The 17,977-nt window shown below is 37.3% G+C and overlaps 1 protein-coding gene and 1 pseudogene across 1 annotated transcript in view; one reads left to right on the forward strand and one right to left on the reverse strand.

The window, feature by feature from the left end:
• NECAB1 (N-terminal EF-hand calcium binding protein 1) overlaps positions 1–17,977 on the reverse strand; it is a 198,221-nt gene that overhangs the window by 102,937 nt on the left and 77,307 nt on the right. Inside the window, exon 5 of the mRNA XM_004597242.4 lies at positions 9,591–9,688. Coding sequence (XP_004597299.1) covers positions 9,591–9,688 — 98 coding nt within the window. The remainder of the gene's footprint in view (positions 1–9,590; positions 9,689–17,977) is intronic.
• On the forward strand, positions 12,265–12,438 carry LOC118757578 (U2 spliceosomal RNA; annotated as a pseudogene).

A 17,977-nucleotide genomic window follows, 5' to 3' on the forward strand; every position in this document is an offset into this window, starting at 1 on the left:
AGAACTACACTACAGTAATGATATAGAGGAACTAGGTGGGGGGAGAGGATTGGGGAGGGGATAAGGGAAATGCCAGGAGCCTATGGAATTGTATCATAAAATGATAATAATAATAATAAAATATTAAAAAGAAGAAAACCACGCTAAGATCTTCAACAAAATAATAGCCATCAGAATTAAAAAATACATCAGACACATACATCTGGAGCGGGTGGAATTGATTCCGGGCAGGAAGAGATGGTTCAACATTCGTAAATCTATAAACGTGATACATCACATAAATAAAATTAAAGAACAAGTATCATATGATAGTTTCAATAAATGCAGAAAAAGCTTCTGATATAATCCAACACCACTTCATGCTAAGAACTCTAAATAAGGTTGGCATGGAAAAAACAATCTACAACATAACCAAAGGAAACTCTGAGAAGTCCAATGCCAGCATCATACCAAATGGGGAAAGACTGGAAGCCTTCCCATTAAGATCCGGCCCCTACAAGGATGTCCACTGTCACCACTGATATTTAACATAGTATTAGAAGTATTTGTGAATGCTATTAGGCAAGAAAAAGAAATAAAAGGAATTCAAATTGGAAGTCAAGTGATCTCTGTTTTAGATGACATGTTTCTATACATAGGAGAACAAAGAAACACAATATCATCAAAATGTCCATGTTACCAAAAGCAATATATACATTCAATGTGATTCCAATCAAATACCAAGAACATTCTTCACAGAGCTGGAGAAAATGATACAAAGGTTTATCTAGAAACACAAAAAACCACACACAGCCAGAACCATTCTGAAGAATAAGAACCTAGCAGGAGGGATCACAACCCCAGACCTTCGGACATATTATAGGGCAGTAATAATCAAAACAGCCTGGTCCTGGCACAGAGACAGAGAAGAACACCAATGGAGTAGAATAGAAACATGAGAAGGGAATGCATACATGCACAGCCATTAATCTTCTACAAGAAAACAAAAATAATCCATGGAGAAAGGAAGGTTTCTTCAATCAATGCTGTTATGACAACTGCTTAACAGCCTGCAGAAATAAGAAGCAAGACCTTCACCTTTCACCATACACAAAGATCAAATCTAAATGGAAAAAAGATCTCAACCTACACCCAGAAATCATCAAACTTTTGGACGAAAATGTTAGAAATACTCTGCAAGATAAAGGTGTAGGTTGGACTTGTTTGCACACTACACAGGAGAAAAGGAGCTAATTTCCAGAATATATAAAGAACTCCAGAGCCACCATAACAACAAAACAAATAAACCAGCCAAGAAAATGGTCAAGGAAAATGCGCATTTTTCAAAGGAACAAATTCAAATGGCTAACAGGCATATGCAAAAGTTCTCTGGCAAAAAGGCAAATCTGAATAAAGACAATACTGAAGTTCCACTTAACTCCAGTGAGAATGGCCCACATACAGAAAACTATCAACACCTGCTGGCAATGTTGCAGGGAAAAAGAAACCCTATTCCACTGCTGTGAGACTGAAGGCTGGTGCAACCACTATGGAAGTCAGTATGGAGAATACTTAGGCAACTGAAAATCTACCTACCATATGACCCAGCAATGCCACTTCCAGGAATATATCCAAAAGACTTGCTACATGAGAAGGCAACATGCACACTTATGTTGATTGCAACATAATCAATAATCACAAACATGGAGGTAACCTAAATACCCTTCAACAGAGGACTGGATAAAGAAACAGCGGTTCTTCTACTCTATGGAATACTACTCAGCTATTAAAAATAAATGAAATACAACTGTTTGTACCTAAATGGGCTGAACTGGAGACCATCATGCTAAGGGAAATGAGCCAATCCCAAGAGGTCGCTTATCATATGTTTGCCCTAATATAAGATAATATGATGTGAAATATAAGGATTTTACCTGTGAATTCTACCTTATTGTACTTCCTAATTATTTGTAATAAGATCTTGTAATATAATCCATGAATCAATCAACCATAAGAGACTGATTGCTTGCAATCACCTGAAATTGTCAATGTCCCTTTTATCACTATTATTGCTACTGCCCATAAGTAACAATGATCCAGCCCTTATTTGACACATGGGACAAAAGCTGGCATTTATTCCTGAAAGATATTGGACACTCTTTTTCACCACCCTACCATCACACTGACACCTTTGTTATATGTTCATCAACCTCGTGTGGTTTAAAGTTCACTATTTTTTTCTTTGTTTTTTTCTCTCTTCATGATGGACAGTACCCAAGGGGATACATAATGGAAGTGTAGCAGAAATTAATATGTTCATGGTGGAAACAGAGAGAAGTATGTTCTCATGCATGCAGTACAAGGATGGACTCACAGTGATATGGCTAATAATCTACATTGTTGGGAGACACCTCAGTGACAGCATGACGGACTTGTGAAAATTCGCAAAAGACACCCATTGTGAGACTGGAGGGGAGAACATGGGGGAGAAGAGGGGACTTGGGGAGAGGGAAGGAAGACCCTAAAGCTTATTAAACAGTGTCATAAAACAATAAAAAAAGAAATTCTGAAATCTATCGCTATTCATAAATAAAAAAGAAAATATTTAACTAACAAAAGGAATATGGATCCCTAGGATAACTAAATATGAAAAATAGAGATCTAAGAGGCAGAACGTTGAGAAGGTATCTACAGATGGGAGAGAGAAACAACATACATCCCAAACAAAGCTGCAAGAAGCAAGGAAGACAAAGGCCCAACCATGTGAGGACTCACTCTATTCTTTCTCTTAAGATATACTGCAGAATATGCTTGCTTGCTTGAAAGATAAATTTTAGAATTAAGTATGAATACACATGTTTTAATTCTGAAAATTTTTACTGGAGTTATTGTAAAGCCCTAACTAATCATTTTAAGAACACCATTTTTGACAACCTTCATTTAGGCCTTATCAGTAAATGACTAACCATACCTATCCTTACATAAACTCATGCATGATTAAGAACTGCGAGGCAGAATCCCACACTTGCTCTCAGAGAACACACCACACCCTAATGATGCCAGTTGCCTTATCTCACACCCCATTCAAAGAACACAAATTAAACATCAAACTTAAGTTTTTTAGCATGATACTCCAAAGTCACATTGAAGATTTTGGTTTAGCTACCTTGAGGACTTTCAGACCTGTACTTTAGAAACATAAGCAAAAAAAAAAAAAAAAAAAAATGATCCATGTAGCTCTTGAGGATCTGTCAAAAGCCAGGAGTTATGGGAACAGGATGGAGAGAAGAACGAAGAAAAAATAATGATGACATGCTAAATCTGTCCTGAATCACCTCCTGGAGTTTCAGTTAACAAGTTTGAACCCATTTCACCCATTTTCTGATGCGGCAAACAGAAGCATGTCTAGTCAAGTCAGAGCACAAAAGGCTTGCATTTCATTTTTCATAAAAGCTTAGAACACTCAGCTCTTCCTACTGAGACAAGATTTTTCATCTGGTTAAAAATATAAAGATGGTCTCAGAAAGAAATGCTGGATTTCTCAGACAGAAGGGTTCATTATGCTAGACAGGGTGGAAAAGAGCTCAGTGCACCAGTGACTTGAAAACTGTCAAAACTCCTGGACTTCACCTACTTTTCAACTGTCACACAAAGAGCCTCGTGGATTTTGTTTTTGACTGCTTTTTTCTTATTACTTTTTAAAAGTCAGATACAGCGTTCTCCTTAATTACATAGATTGACGATATGAGTCAAATGCATTTTATTACAGGTCATTTCCAACAAAAAGATTTTTTATTACTTAGGAGAGTAAAGTAACAGGTTGACCTCAATTTAAACTGTACAAAGCCTCATTGCATTAAAACAAGGAAAATAACATGATTTTGGTACACAGTTGTGAGGAAATAAGGATTTTATATTCTTCCTTTATCTCAAAGAAAATCTCAAAGCCTCATAAATAGCCCTAGGAACATTTTTTTTTTTTAGAAACAAGTTAGTATTTAGGTTTGGAGGTGGGTGAATGTTAATCCATCAAGATATTTTTAACACATTTTACTTGGCAAGTCCTATGCCAGGCCTAGGGGATACAAGGCAAGACAACGACACAACCCACTGTCTCCTGACAGACGACACATGAACAACAGTTTCATACTCATTCAGATTATTTTCAGCAAAGAACAAATGGAAATCTTTTGATATACTGAACTTCTTTTAGACTGGGGTCAAAAAATGAAAAGAAGCAGCCAGCCAGCCCTAGCAGAAAAATTTAAATGCCCATACATGGAGAGAAGTTTTCAAGGAAATAAATCACTATACTGTTTGTAAACTTTCCTGAAGGGGTCAAGTAAAAATGTATTTCTGACCTCACTGTTTTCAATTCCCTCTACGTTTTTCTTTTTTGAAAATTTTCAGTTGGATACAAAATAACCTGGGCTGATGTTCCAATTTTCTTATGTTATCTGATTCGTTTTGCTTTAGGGAAGACTGTCCAAACTTTATTTTCTAAAATCCTATAGAGTTTATTCTACTTTCTTATTTTAACTTTGACTAACTTGCTCCTATATCCTGGTTATTTGCTGCTTGATATCTTACTCTGTCTAGATAGAAGCAATATCGTCTCTAATTTCTCCAAAGAGATGATGGGTAATACTTTTGAGGTTTTGAAATCGCTCAATAATTCCGTATGTTAATTCTGTTTTGCTTTCTCCCACCATACTCCTTATTTATCCCTTTCCTGTCCCCTTACCTTTTCTTCACATGTATTTTTAAAATTGTGGGTTGTTTTGGCCTCTGACTTTTGTGTTAGCACTTCTAGATTGTTGGTGGACAGGATAGGGTGGACAGGATAGGGTGGACAGGATAGGAACAGCCTCATCAGTGGGTTACCAATCTACAGGACAGGGAAAATCAGGCCCAAGCTTATTACTGGTCAATCTTTAGCTTTCCTCTTCTGTTAGATTTCTCAGGGAATCTTCCAGCTGGAAGATGACTTACTGATGCTCTAGGAACTGTGTTTGAAGACAGCTGGAAGCTTGCCATTTACCCTGTAGAATAGAAGCCTTATTTGTTCCCTTTCCATAAACAGATCTGTGGTTTTCACCTGGATTGGCAAAGAGGCCAACATGGTACAGTGGTGCATATGATCTTGTAATCTAATTGCTTCTCAACACTAACTTCCAACATGGCACCCTATTTTAGCACCAGCTAGTGTCATCAACTCCTGAACCTTTGTACAAGCTAAGCTGGTGACTTTCTCCTTTTCCTGTAACAGGTCCAGCAGTTATATGTCTCAAGATTTCTGATAGCTACCTTCTGTCCATTTGCTTTTCGATTTCCACCTTTGATCTTGTAAGTGTCCACATTTTCAAAAGTCTCTCTGGGACCAGCATGTGGTATCACAGGTAAAATATCACTTGCAATGCTGGAATTCCATATGCATGCTGCTTTGAATTCAGGATGTTCCACTTCCATTATAGCTCCCTGTCAATGCACTTAGGAAAGCAGCGGAGGATGGTCCAAGAGCTTGGGCCCTTGCACACTCCTGGGATAGCCAGAAGAAGCCCCTGGCTATGGCCTGGTGCAGCCCTAGCCGTCATAGATGTTTGGGAAGTGAATTGGTAGATGGAAGATCTCTCTGCCATTCTCACACACTCTGTAACTCTAATCTTCATGTAAATAAAATAAACATTTTTTTAAAAAAATTCTTATTCCAGGATATCTCACGAAACTTCAGGAGAATGCATAATTTGAGAATGCATCAATTCACTGTATTTATCTACCACCACTTGGGATTTATCCCTGGTGCACAGGAATGCTTCAACATAAAGAAATCAATAAATGTAACATTTTTCATTAACCAGCTGAAGAATAAAAACCACATGATTATTTTAATAGGTTCCGAGAAATCATTTGATTATGATAATACACGTTCATAACAAAATCTTAAGTACATTGGGTATAGGAGGAACATTCCTAAAAACAATCAAGGCAATGTATAAAAATCCCTTAGACTACATCATATTGAATGGAAAATTTGGAGGCATTTCTACAAAGATTCAAAACTAGACAACAATGGCTACCCTTACGACTGCTGTTCAATACAGTCCTGGAAGTTGAAATACAGGCATTAGGCAAGAAAGAGAAATCAAAGAGATACAAATTGAAAAGCAAGAAGTCAATTCATCTTTGTTTTCAAATTACATGAATCTGCATACAGGGGAACCAAAAGGCTCTACTGAGAAATTACTGGTGCTCCTACGGCTTGGTAACATTATGGGCTATAAGATCAAAACATAAAAATCAATAGCCTTTGTACAAATGGACAACTCCAAGGCTGAGAAAGAACATTGAAGATGAAACCCTATCACAAAACAGCTGCAAACAATGTTTAATATCTCAAAATAAATATAACCCATGGATGTGAAGAATCTCTGTGGCAAACATTATAAAACATTAAAGAAGTAAACGGAAGATGACACTAAAATGTGGGAAAGTATGTCATGTTGGTGAATGTATAGAATTAAGGTCATCAGAAGCATGGAACAGGATGCCTGCCTTATACAATAATCGACCGATCAAAGTTCTGAATCTACAACCTGGTAGCATCGAAGTACTAGAGAAAATATCAGGGACACTGAAAATATGGTGTAGGTAAAGACTTGTTGGGAAAGACCCCAGAAGCACAAGCAACTAATGAAAAAAAAAAAATAAACAAATGGGATTACATCAAGCTAAAAAGCTTCTGGATTGAAAAGGAAATTGTCTACAAGGCGAAGAGGCAGTCAAAGACTGGTAGAACATATTTACAAAGTATTCAGCTGATTAACATGAAAGATCTAGAAAGCGCTCAAGAAACTCATCAGCAACAAAACGAACAATACAGTTAAGAAACGGGCAAAGGACTTGAACCATTTTTCAAAGATGAAATACAAATGGCCAGTACACACATGAAAAACCTCAGGCTCACTTGCCACCAGGAAAATGCAAATAAAAAAACAGAATAAGGCTTTACCTCACACTACTTGGAATGGTTATTCAAAAATAATTTTAAAAACTAAAATGCTAACAACGATAGGGAGGAAAAAGGTACTTAATCCATTGTTGGAAGGACTGTAAACTTGCATAACCTTTATGGAAGGCAGTATGGAGATTTCTCAGATACCTGATAAAGTGTCTACCATATGATCCAGGCATCCCACCCCTGTGTATTTATTCAAATGAAGTGAAATTAATATATGAGTTATCTTCACCCTCATGTTTACAGCTGCTCAATTCACAATAGCTAATATGTGGTATCAATCCAGATGCCCATCAAATGTTGACTGAATAAAGAAAAAAATATATATACACACACACATACCTTGGAATACGGAATAGCTACAAAAAAAAAAAAAAAAGAATGAAATCTCATCTTCGAAAACTGAATATAATTGGAAACCACTATGCTTAGTGAAATAAGCCAGTCCACAAGAGACAAATATCATATGTTTTCTCTAATCTGTGATGACTAATATGCAGGGTAAAAAAATGTAATTTAGATGAGTGAGCCTAACATCCTGGGATAAGATAATTTCGATAGCCTTTTTCAGCAGTCCTAGGGAACAGTGTATTGTTTTTCTACCGACTGTCTATGTGTTGATATCTTTACCTAGTGGAGTGTTATGCTTTTGATTTCCATGTGAAATAAAAATATGCCATTGTATAAACTGGGGAAAAAATAGTGGAGGACGAGGGTTGATAGAAATGCGGGCAAAAGGGACAATAGGGTAATAAGTGTCACAATGTGCCTAAATCTCTATTGTGAAATATGTGAAATGTATTTACTTTATATAAAGAAAGAAATACATTTTAAAACATACACATAAAATAAAATCTATTATTTTGCTCTCATAGAAGTTTCTATGCCTGTGGGTCTATATGTTTTGGTAGTAAAATGGAAATTAATTATATACTTTAGTATCCATATGTAAATCTGCTTCTCCAAAAACATTTTGTAATCCCCAAATCATAGCAAAATACTAAATGTTTATAACACATTGCTTAAATGACATCTATTTGGTAAAGAGAATATAATTTGAAAATGTAAATTAAAAAAGAACTATATTAATTCTGTCCCAGGATGGTGCCTTATGACCCAATAACAAAAACTATAAAAAAGATTATACCTCTACACTTTCACTGTCTCTCAGTGTCACTGCTATGGGTCCAAACTCTCAGTACATGGACCTTGGGGGACAAACTACATTCAATAACAGTAAGTCATGGACTAATCTCTCCACCTGTCTCCCTGATGCCTCTGTCATTTCTACCTTATTCCAATTCCTGTGTGGTCTTTTCTTTCTTTTTTTAAAATATTTATTATTTTAATTCATTAATTACATTGTATTATGTGACACAGTTTCATAGGTACTTGGGTTCTCCCAAAAAGAGCACATGTTTTCATATCTCTGCTTCAAATATTGGTTGACTTACTTTCTTTTGGGATAAAGATCTTTTCACTAGCTTTGCTGACAATACCGTGAAATGTGTGAACTCTCCTTTTTCATTTTAAATTTTGAATTTTATGGTTCAATTCTGTATCATCTGGGTTCCCCAACCCCCAATTCCCACCCTCCAACTGATTTTCCCCATATTGTCACAACAGTACATTCCTTCATAAGCAGTTAGCATTGCATCAGTCTACTATTAAAGCGTGCCCCAACATTGCTGGTATAGACAATGTCAAACAGTCCATCATCCCAGTGTCTAGATATTTCCAACACTTTCATTGGCAGTCCATCTTTTATTTGGAAGTAGGGATGCATGTTGCATTGTGTCTTCACATGTGGATATGGTAGTCTCAATTACTCCATCACTATGCATTCCGATTTGCATGATGGTTTCCTTACATTATAGAGAACATATGGTATTTATCTTTTTGGGATTGACTTATTTCACTGAGCATAATGGCCTCTAGTTGGGATCATCTAGCTGCAAATGGTATAATTTCATTCTTTTCAGTGGCTGGGTAGTATTCCACGGAGTAGATGTACCACAGTTTCTTTAACCATTCCTTTTTGGATGGGCAACTGGTTGCTTCCATGCCTTTGCTATTGTAGACTGTGCTGCTGTAAATACAGGATTACAGATATTTCACTCATATTATGCCACCCTTTGATTCTTTGTACTTGGTTTATTATCAGTTTTCATTTCTTTCAATGCCTGTGTCCCTCCCGGCACAGAACCATTGCATATTTTTCTAGCTATAACTATTTTCATTATCTCTATGAAATCGGGTATCATCTACTCCAGACTGAAGTGGGTTCTGATCCTGAGCTTCTCTGCAAGATACTGCATTGTCATTACTCATTTACACTCTTGTGTCCCCATCGGACGAAGAGCTCCTGAATCAATTCTTTGTATCCTCAGCCTAAACCACAGTGGCTGGCACATTCTAAGCATGTGTAATTGCATTATGAATGAAAAAAACAGCCACCCACTTAATGTCAACAAAATAAATAATCAGTGACAGAAGTAACCTATACTTTTATAATTAAAAAGTAAAGCAAAATTTTCAAGAAAGAATTTACGGGACGTACTTTTTGAATACCAAATAAACATCAGCTTTTCCTTACTTTTTTTGTTTTTCCCATTGCCTTCAGGATGGAAAGATTGAGATCTTCAAGTGCTGCTAGTACATTCTCATACTCGCCCAGATGCTGAGAAAAATACTCTGAAAGTGAAAGTATGGAAATATATTAGTGTAGACCATTGTAAAAGAAGAAAGCTTATATGATGCATTCCATGAGTAAAGCAAACAAAGTGTCAGTTACAAAAGGAGACTATAAAAAAGTTTCCAAGTGTGACTAAATGTGCACATGTGGTTATTTCATTAAAAAAGAGACAGAAACCTGCATGGTTATCATTATTTCTGCATGATTTTCTTTCCTACAAAAACAGGGGAAAATGAATCTAGATCTACTGAACTGGCTCTTTGCATTAAAAATAATTCCTCATAGCATATTATACCCATTACTTATTATTATACCCATTACTCTGACAGAAATAGAAAGGCATTAAGTTACATTTTAGTGCCTTTTCTGGGAAACACCTAAGGGATGTAAGCTGTCTTCAAAGTTAAGAATCAATGACGCTGCAGAACACAAGCAAAGCCTACTGTGCGTCCTTCCTGTGGCTGTTTCCGTTGGGATCCTTTTTCATTTTCCAACAAATTGGACTGGGCAAAGGGTGTGCTTACCACGTTTTTCAAATGTTAGGAATAAATTCTGTATTGCATATCTTGCTTATATTTCTAAGACTGGAGCATAGATTAAGTTAGGAAGTCATGACTGGCATCTAAAATATTATGGCATGACTTACAAACTAGTGAATTTAGGTATAAAAGAGAAATATCTAAAACCTTAAACTTACTTTTAAAAAATCTTTATATTTCTAAAATGAGAGATATATAGCTTGGTAAGTTCATATGCTGAAAATAACAGGAACCTGAAGGTAGTAGAAAACCAGTGGTCCTCATTACCCCTGGGAACTTTTATCTCTGGGTGAGCTGCAGGTTAGTATTGTGCCTCTGTAATGTAGCCTTTGTATTTGTAAAATTAAGCTGACATGTTAATACAGTTCATGTAAGCTACTAAGAATCCTAGAATCAATTCCAACATTTTTGATGAAAGTTTCTGTGATTAACTTAACACTCCATGTGCGATTATTGGTGTTGACAGCCACAACAAACAAAAGGTACCACTGATGTGTTGGTCAATGTGTAGGCGTCTAAGAAGAAAGATTACACAAACCACAAATAAATTCTAGAACACAGCTATCAAAATAGAGTATATGGATGTATAGGTTAAATAAAATAGCAGAACCTAAGACCTGAAAGGGTATGAGCTGTGTTACAGAGAATGGTTAATAGACACAAGAATGCAAATAGAAAGGAGAAAAATTTCTAATGTTCCACAGCTAAGTAGGATGGTGACCGTTGATCATGGCTAGTACACAGGATTTTGGATTTTCCTACCACAAAGAAAATATCTGAGGTGATTCATGTACCAATTACTCTGATCTGATCATCACACATTGCATGTACGTGCTAAAATGTCAAACCATTGCCCATAAATACATATAATTATTATATGTCAAAGAAAACAAAAAATATTTTAAATGACACATTTCTGCCAAAAAGCACAATGTATTCTAAAATACGGAATGCTTGAAGACAATGATGCAAATCATCTCTTATAAATATTCTATTAGGAAGGCATTAGCTGGAATTAAATGAGAAAGTACCCAGTCCTTACATATCTAATTCAAAGTAACTTTTTAATTATTATTATGATGATGCTGACATTTTAATAAAGTTGATGAAGATGTTTAACTTTCTTTATGCAATTATTTGAACTGCACTAAGTATCCATGGACAACACTCTTTAGAAATCGACAGCATCGCTGTAGAATTTTCAGAGTTGGAAGAACATTAAATCAAGTCCATACTAGGGTAAAAACAAGATAAAATGTAAAGATCTGGAAGCTTTAGGGTTTTGAAAAATTATAATACACACAAAGCCTCCAAGAAGATTGTAATAGGTGACAAAGAACAGGAACAGGCATTTTTCAAATGATGGAATATAAATACCAACAAACACATGAAAAAATGCTCAGGACCACCAATCATCAGGGAAAAGCGAATGAAAACTACCTTGAGGCATCATGTCATCCCAGCCAGAACGTATATAATCTAAACATAATTTTAAAATTACAAATTCTAGTAAGAGTATAAAGGTACCATAACACACCATTGGTGGAAATGTAAACAGATACAATTGCTGTTAAAGGCAGAATGAAATATCCCCAGAAAACTAAAAAAAAAGGTCTACCTACCTTATGACCCAGCTGTTCCACAAAGGTATTCAAAGGAAATGAAATCAGCCTATGAAACTTAACCTGCATTTTTATGGCAGCTCAATTCACAACAGCTAAGATATGGAATCAATTCAGATGCTTATCTATTGGCGACTGGATTATAAATGTGGTCTACAGACATGGTAGAATATCACTCAGCTATTAAAAAGAATAAAATCCTAAGGTTGTGGAAAACCAGACCCAAAGGAAAATATATCTTCTTTTTTCTCTTACTTGTTGTAGTTAATATACAGCAGATACAAGCTGTGTGAGTGCCACACTATTTGGTATGTAAATATTACTCTACTGAATCATACCTTGTAAATGATAATATGCTCATTTCAAGTGCTAAAAAAAGAAATGGAGGGTAGGCAATGAAGATTCTTTGGGGGCATCGCTTCTCAGCCTTTTGGCTAAGATCAAGTGTAGATTCTTTGGGGGCCTATTAATGCTCTGTCCTGAATCTAGGTTTGATTATGAATATGAACATGACAAAAATGCTCATTTATCAGTCCATTTAATACATGTCTTGGCATAACACTATATTTCAGTGAAATGTTAAGAATAAAAATACATTTAGGCAGAAATGCATGAAGCAAAAACAGGAGAATGTGGAACATTATCATACCAGGTTTATTAAATGCAATGGGTCACCTTTTAAAAATTGTATCAGTATAGATTCCAGGAGAGAAGTTGACTTTCATCTTGAAATCCCATCAATGAATACACGCATGGGCACATGATGATAAAACCCACAAGCAAACCAATGGCCAGAAGCCTCAGAACTGACACCTATCCGGATTCACTCTTTTTCCATCCTCCATCCATCTCTTCATTTCAACTCTACAAATTACTAAGAAAAAAGAAAATTACTTCTCAGGCAAAGAAAAACTAGCAAAGAAAAAGAACTGATAACAGAGAGAACTCTGATACTCAAGCTTTGGGTAGAAAATGGAGCTGAATTAATTTAAGTCTAAAGGGCTATTTTAAATTAATTCAGCTCCACTTCACTCAAGCTTTTTACCTCTCACCAAGTCAAGGCTAATAAGGCTCCAATAAATTCCAAGTGAAGCTAAATGAAAGAACCAGAGACATCTAATATAGAAAGATAATAATGTCCCTCCACTTCATACTGCAAAGCGTTCATTTACTCAGTTCACGACGGACTATGCTTATTGCCTTTCATGTGCCAGATGCTGCAGTAGAAGGTGATGATACAAAGATGAACAGACACACAACTTGGTTTTACAGAGCCAACAATCGGGGAAGGTAGAGTAACATCCCAACAAACAAGTATGATCGCTATTCAAAGCGAGGGTTCAAGAGCTCAAGTACAACATGCAATCTAACCACAGAGCAGAGAATGCTCAAGCCTGCTTGAGATAAGTCAAACAGAGCTTAATGGGGGAAATAACAACAATGGCTCCATTAATGGATGAGAAGGACTTAACCACTGGGTAATCAGAGAAAAGTCAATGCAGCAAGTGCTACCTCAACGGGCTTGCAGGAGTGTATAGTTTAACCCTAATCCAACATAAAGGACAGAAAGAAAAGACATTGAGGAAGTTGGGTAGTAAGGAAGCAGGATACGAAAGATCAAGGGTGAGAGAGGAAGCTGGGTGTGCTCATTCTTTGCTAGGTGCAGTAACTGTGATCTCAAGGTTGGGTCAGTGTTTTTCACCATCAACATCAGAATTCTCTGGGACCTAGTTTTCAGACGTGAAGCATCCATGCCACTTGGGAACTCGTTCGCCTGTAATATTTAATACAAACTTGCTGAATCACAAGTGCATCTTAGTAAGTCCTCAGGTCAGTTGCTGCATATTTAAAGATTTTTGTTTGCTTGCTTACAAAGTTTTACTTATTTATTTGAAAGGGAGAAATCTGTTGGTGCTTTCCACAAATGGCTAAAATGGCCAGACCTAGAGTTTCTTTTACATCTCCAACATTAAAGTACAGCAGCCGTTGATCCATCTACTGATGCTTTCCCAGGCACCTTAAAGAGGGAGTTGGGTTGGAAATGGAAAGGCTGGAAATAGGACTGATGCCCTCACAGGGTACTGATGTCATAGAGGGCAGCCCAACTCACTATTCCACAATGCTATGTGCTAGAATATCTGTTAGAAATGAGGAGTATCCATATGACATTATCTCCTAAGTCCATTTTTCGAGTTGAATGCCAGGAATAGTTTTTTAAAGGTTTCCAAGGAGATTACCATGTAGATTTAATTTGGCATTACTGTGGGCAATGGGAAGCCATGGAAATGCTTCGAAAAGCATGGTATAAATTCCAATCTTCCAATCTGAAAGGCGTACACATATGTCCTGCCAACTATTTGAGGGATGCTGGTGACACCGTCAGTAAGGGCCAAAGACACCATCAACTTGTAGGAGTGATTCATCACAGTATGCCAGCCATGGGTCTATCAAAGCTGAGATGTGGGAGCTGATCACAAGCTTAGAATTTTGGCAGTCTACTTGCAAATCCCAAGATATGGCAGCCATGGAGGGGCGGTCAGTGATGGCTTTGAATGAAAACACAGAACAAAGTTTTACTCTGGTTATTGTCTCCCGTCCCTCATTTGAATCACAATGCCAGTGTGGACTGGGCAAATGTTTTGTGCTGAAAGTACAGCACTGGAGAGGGGAAGAAAAGTTTCAGAAAAATTAGATTTGTAAAATTCTTGTCCTTTGGTTCTTAAAATAATTTTCTGGGGAAAAAAACTCTACTTTTCTAGAGAACCAAATATAGACTCCATGGGCTTGTGTGAAACAGGGCTATCCTGCACTTATGGAAACATGTGAGAACCAATCATCACCAGTTTAGGTGAAGAATCTTTGAAAAGTAGAGTCTGGACATTGAGGATATGAGTAATGAAAGAGCCCAATTTACAAAAACAACGATGTATGAAGCAAGCCCAGGAAACAGATGGTGCTCCGAGGATCTCCTCTGGTTCGAATCTCCAACTACACGCTCACGAGGGGATAGCTTCTCCTTCCATCAAGGCACTTTATCAGTGGATTTGTATCCACAAAACTGCAAGTATTTTCCTTATTTCACCTTTTGTTTTTAAAGTTTGATTATATCTGAATTCAAAGAGACAGACGACTAACTCATCCATTGGGGGCCAACAATGCCAGGGCTGCTTCAGGCCAAAGTAGGAAGCTGGAAACTAGGTACAGGCTTCCCACATGAATGACAATGACACGTGTCCCTCAGCCAAGGCTGCTGCTTAGCAGAGTGTGCACTGGCAGGAAGCTGGATTAGAAGACCAGCTGGTATTCAAACAGGTGCTCCACTATAGGGCGTGAGCATCCTCGGCAGTGACTTAAGAGGTGTGCCACATGTCCATCCCTCATAGTTTGTAGTCTGTATTTCAATTCTCCAAGTTACTGAATCCCATAGCTGCCACAAGGGTCACACTGGGAACTGGTCTCACACAGTATTCTCTTGAGTTGAGATTATCTTGTCTATATTGATCTTGTTAGACCTTCTGAAACAGACCAGGAAAACAATAACAGAAACAGGGAGGTAGCAAAAAAGAGATATATGCATATAAAGACCTCATGTTTTGAATAGGAGTATCAGAATTGTAGAAACATGGATTATTTAATGAGATATAGTAGATCAGTATTACCCAAGTGTTTTTGTTGTTGTTGTTGTTGTTGTTGTTGTTTTTCACATTTACGAAAAGAGGGAGAGACGGAGAGACAGAGAGAAAAACAAAGAGAAAGTCCCTTTGTCTACTGGTTCACTCCCCAAGTAGCCTAAACAGCCACAGCTGAACCAATCTGAAGCCAGGAGCTTCTTCAGAGGGTGCAGGGTCCCAAGGCTTTAGGCCATCCTCAAGTGTTCTCCCAGGCCATAAGCAGGGAGCTGGATGGAAAGCGGAACAGGTGGGACACGAATCGGCAGCTTGAAGGGATCCTGGGCTTGCAAGATGAAGATTTAGCCATTGAGTCATCACACTGGGCCCCTACCCAAGTTGTTTTACAACTAAATAACAGCCGATATGTGTAGTTAGCTAGCCAGGGCTCTGACATTCTGAAAATGGACAGGTTTTCTTTCACTGCATGGTCTGTGGCAATGCAGGCTGGTGCAGCTACTAGAATAACTAAGCACAGAAAGCTAGTAAGCTTTTATTATGTACAGTTTCCTGCACTGTCAGTTTTTATTATCTTATTTGCAGACCTCATCTAACTTTTAAAATCGCTGAATATTTGGTAGGCAACGTAAAGAAGAGCTAATATTGCACTATTAGATATATTCAACTTTCCCAAGCTTCCTTACAAATTTGCTTTCTGATCACTCTAGTTGCATGAACTTTAGCTGTATTTGCTCTTCATGCATCTATAAATATCACAATTCTTAGCTACCAAGTGCAAAAGGGTTCAGTAAAAATGGAAAGGTTATGAAAATAGTCTCAAGAAGAAAGCAATAATTATGCTCACGATTGCTTTAGATCAGAGCTAAAGATGGAACACATACAAAATTAAAAATTCAGTGCTGGAGTTCAAGCACAATGGCTTGATTAAAATCAAGCAGTGATTTCTTAAAGAATGAAATCCAAATGGCCAACAGACATAGGAAAAAAATGCTCAGTTCAGTAGCTCATAAAAATCACAGTGAGGTTTCACCTCACCCCATCAGAATTGCAATCATATAAAAATCAAAAAATAGTACGTGCTGGCAAAGATGGGGTGGGGGGAACCTACTCTAACCCTCTGTTGGTGGAAACATAAAGCAGTGCAACCACAATTGAAACCACCAGGGGGAGTCCTCAGAGATTTGAAAGATGTACCATATGACCCAGTCATCCATTCTTAGGGATTTATCAAAATGAGATGAAATCAGCATGTGAGAGAGTTATCTCTACTTGTATCTTTACATCAGCACAATTCACATAATAGCTAAGATGTGGAATGATCCTGGGTGCCCGCCAAGTGATGACAATACACAGAAGATGGGGTACTCCCTCTATGGAATATTACTCAGCCGTAGAAAGAAGGAAACCTTATGCTTTATAACTCCGTGCATACTACTGAAAATCATTATACTTAGTGAAATAAGATAATCCCTAAAGATAAATATCAGGTTTTCCCTATTCTGTGACAGCTAATATACAAGAGTACAAAAGAATGCAATCTACAGGTGCAGCAGGGGACAGTCTGGGATAAAGTATTGTGTACAGCTTTTGTTTGTACTTCAAAGGAACAGCAGGTTTGTTGGTCTTTTGGTTTCCTTTTAATTTTTTTTCATTCTTTCCTACCAGCCATGTGTTTAAATCATTGCCTAATGTATTCAATATGGAAAAGAAGAGAAAAATCTAGTTGTGTATTTACTGATGGTAGTTAAGGTATGGCTAAAGACTGCATTTTGAAAGGTTTTCACCATTATGTGAAGAGTGAATAACCTAACACTCCTAAAACTCTGCTGGGTGTCTACGTAGAAAAACATCAACTGAGGGATTATACTCGTGGAAATCCACCGCACAGAGCAGCTCACACAAGGGTGCAAAGACATTCCTACGAGATTCCCATTAGTGCTGATGGTGATAGTAGAAAGTTGGAAACAGCATGAACGTCCATGAAAAGAACTTCAGCTGAAAAAAATGAAGGTAGGGTACCATGCGCCCCTTTAAATACAATAGATCAGTATGAAGTTTCACAGGTCATATAACGTCACCTCACACATGGAAGAAAATGATACACACACACACACACACACACACACACACACACACACACAGAGTCACTGTGAAGGCACTATCAAGAATACCCGGAAGGGTGTCTTTAAAATAGTTTACAGAGGATTTCAGCGTCAGGGAAAGGCTTTTGAATGAGAAAGACAATGACTTTTTTAAACTGACAAACTTACCCAATTCTGTATTATTTTATCTCAAAAATATTATGTGATTAAGCCTTTCCTAACTAAAATGAACAAAGATTGTTTCAAAATCTGTACTTCGATACATCTTAGATTGCAGGTCCGCAATGGAGTAATCTCAAAAATCAAATGAAAGCAGCAGAAAGTTTTAGGGACCTGGAATGTTTCATCAACTTCCAGGAGAAATCAGGTGAAACCCACCTTCTGTGCCAATCATGT

Source organism: Ochotona princeps, chromosome 9 (assembly GCF_030435755.1).
Source record: "Ochotona princeps isolate mOchPri1 chromosome 9, mOchPri1.hap1, whole genome shotgun sequence".
Taxonomy (NCBI): Eukaryota; Metazoa; Chordata; class Mammalia; order Lagomorpha; family Ochotonidae; genus Ochotona; species Ochotona princeps.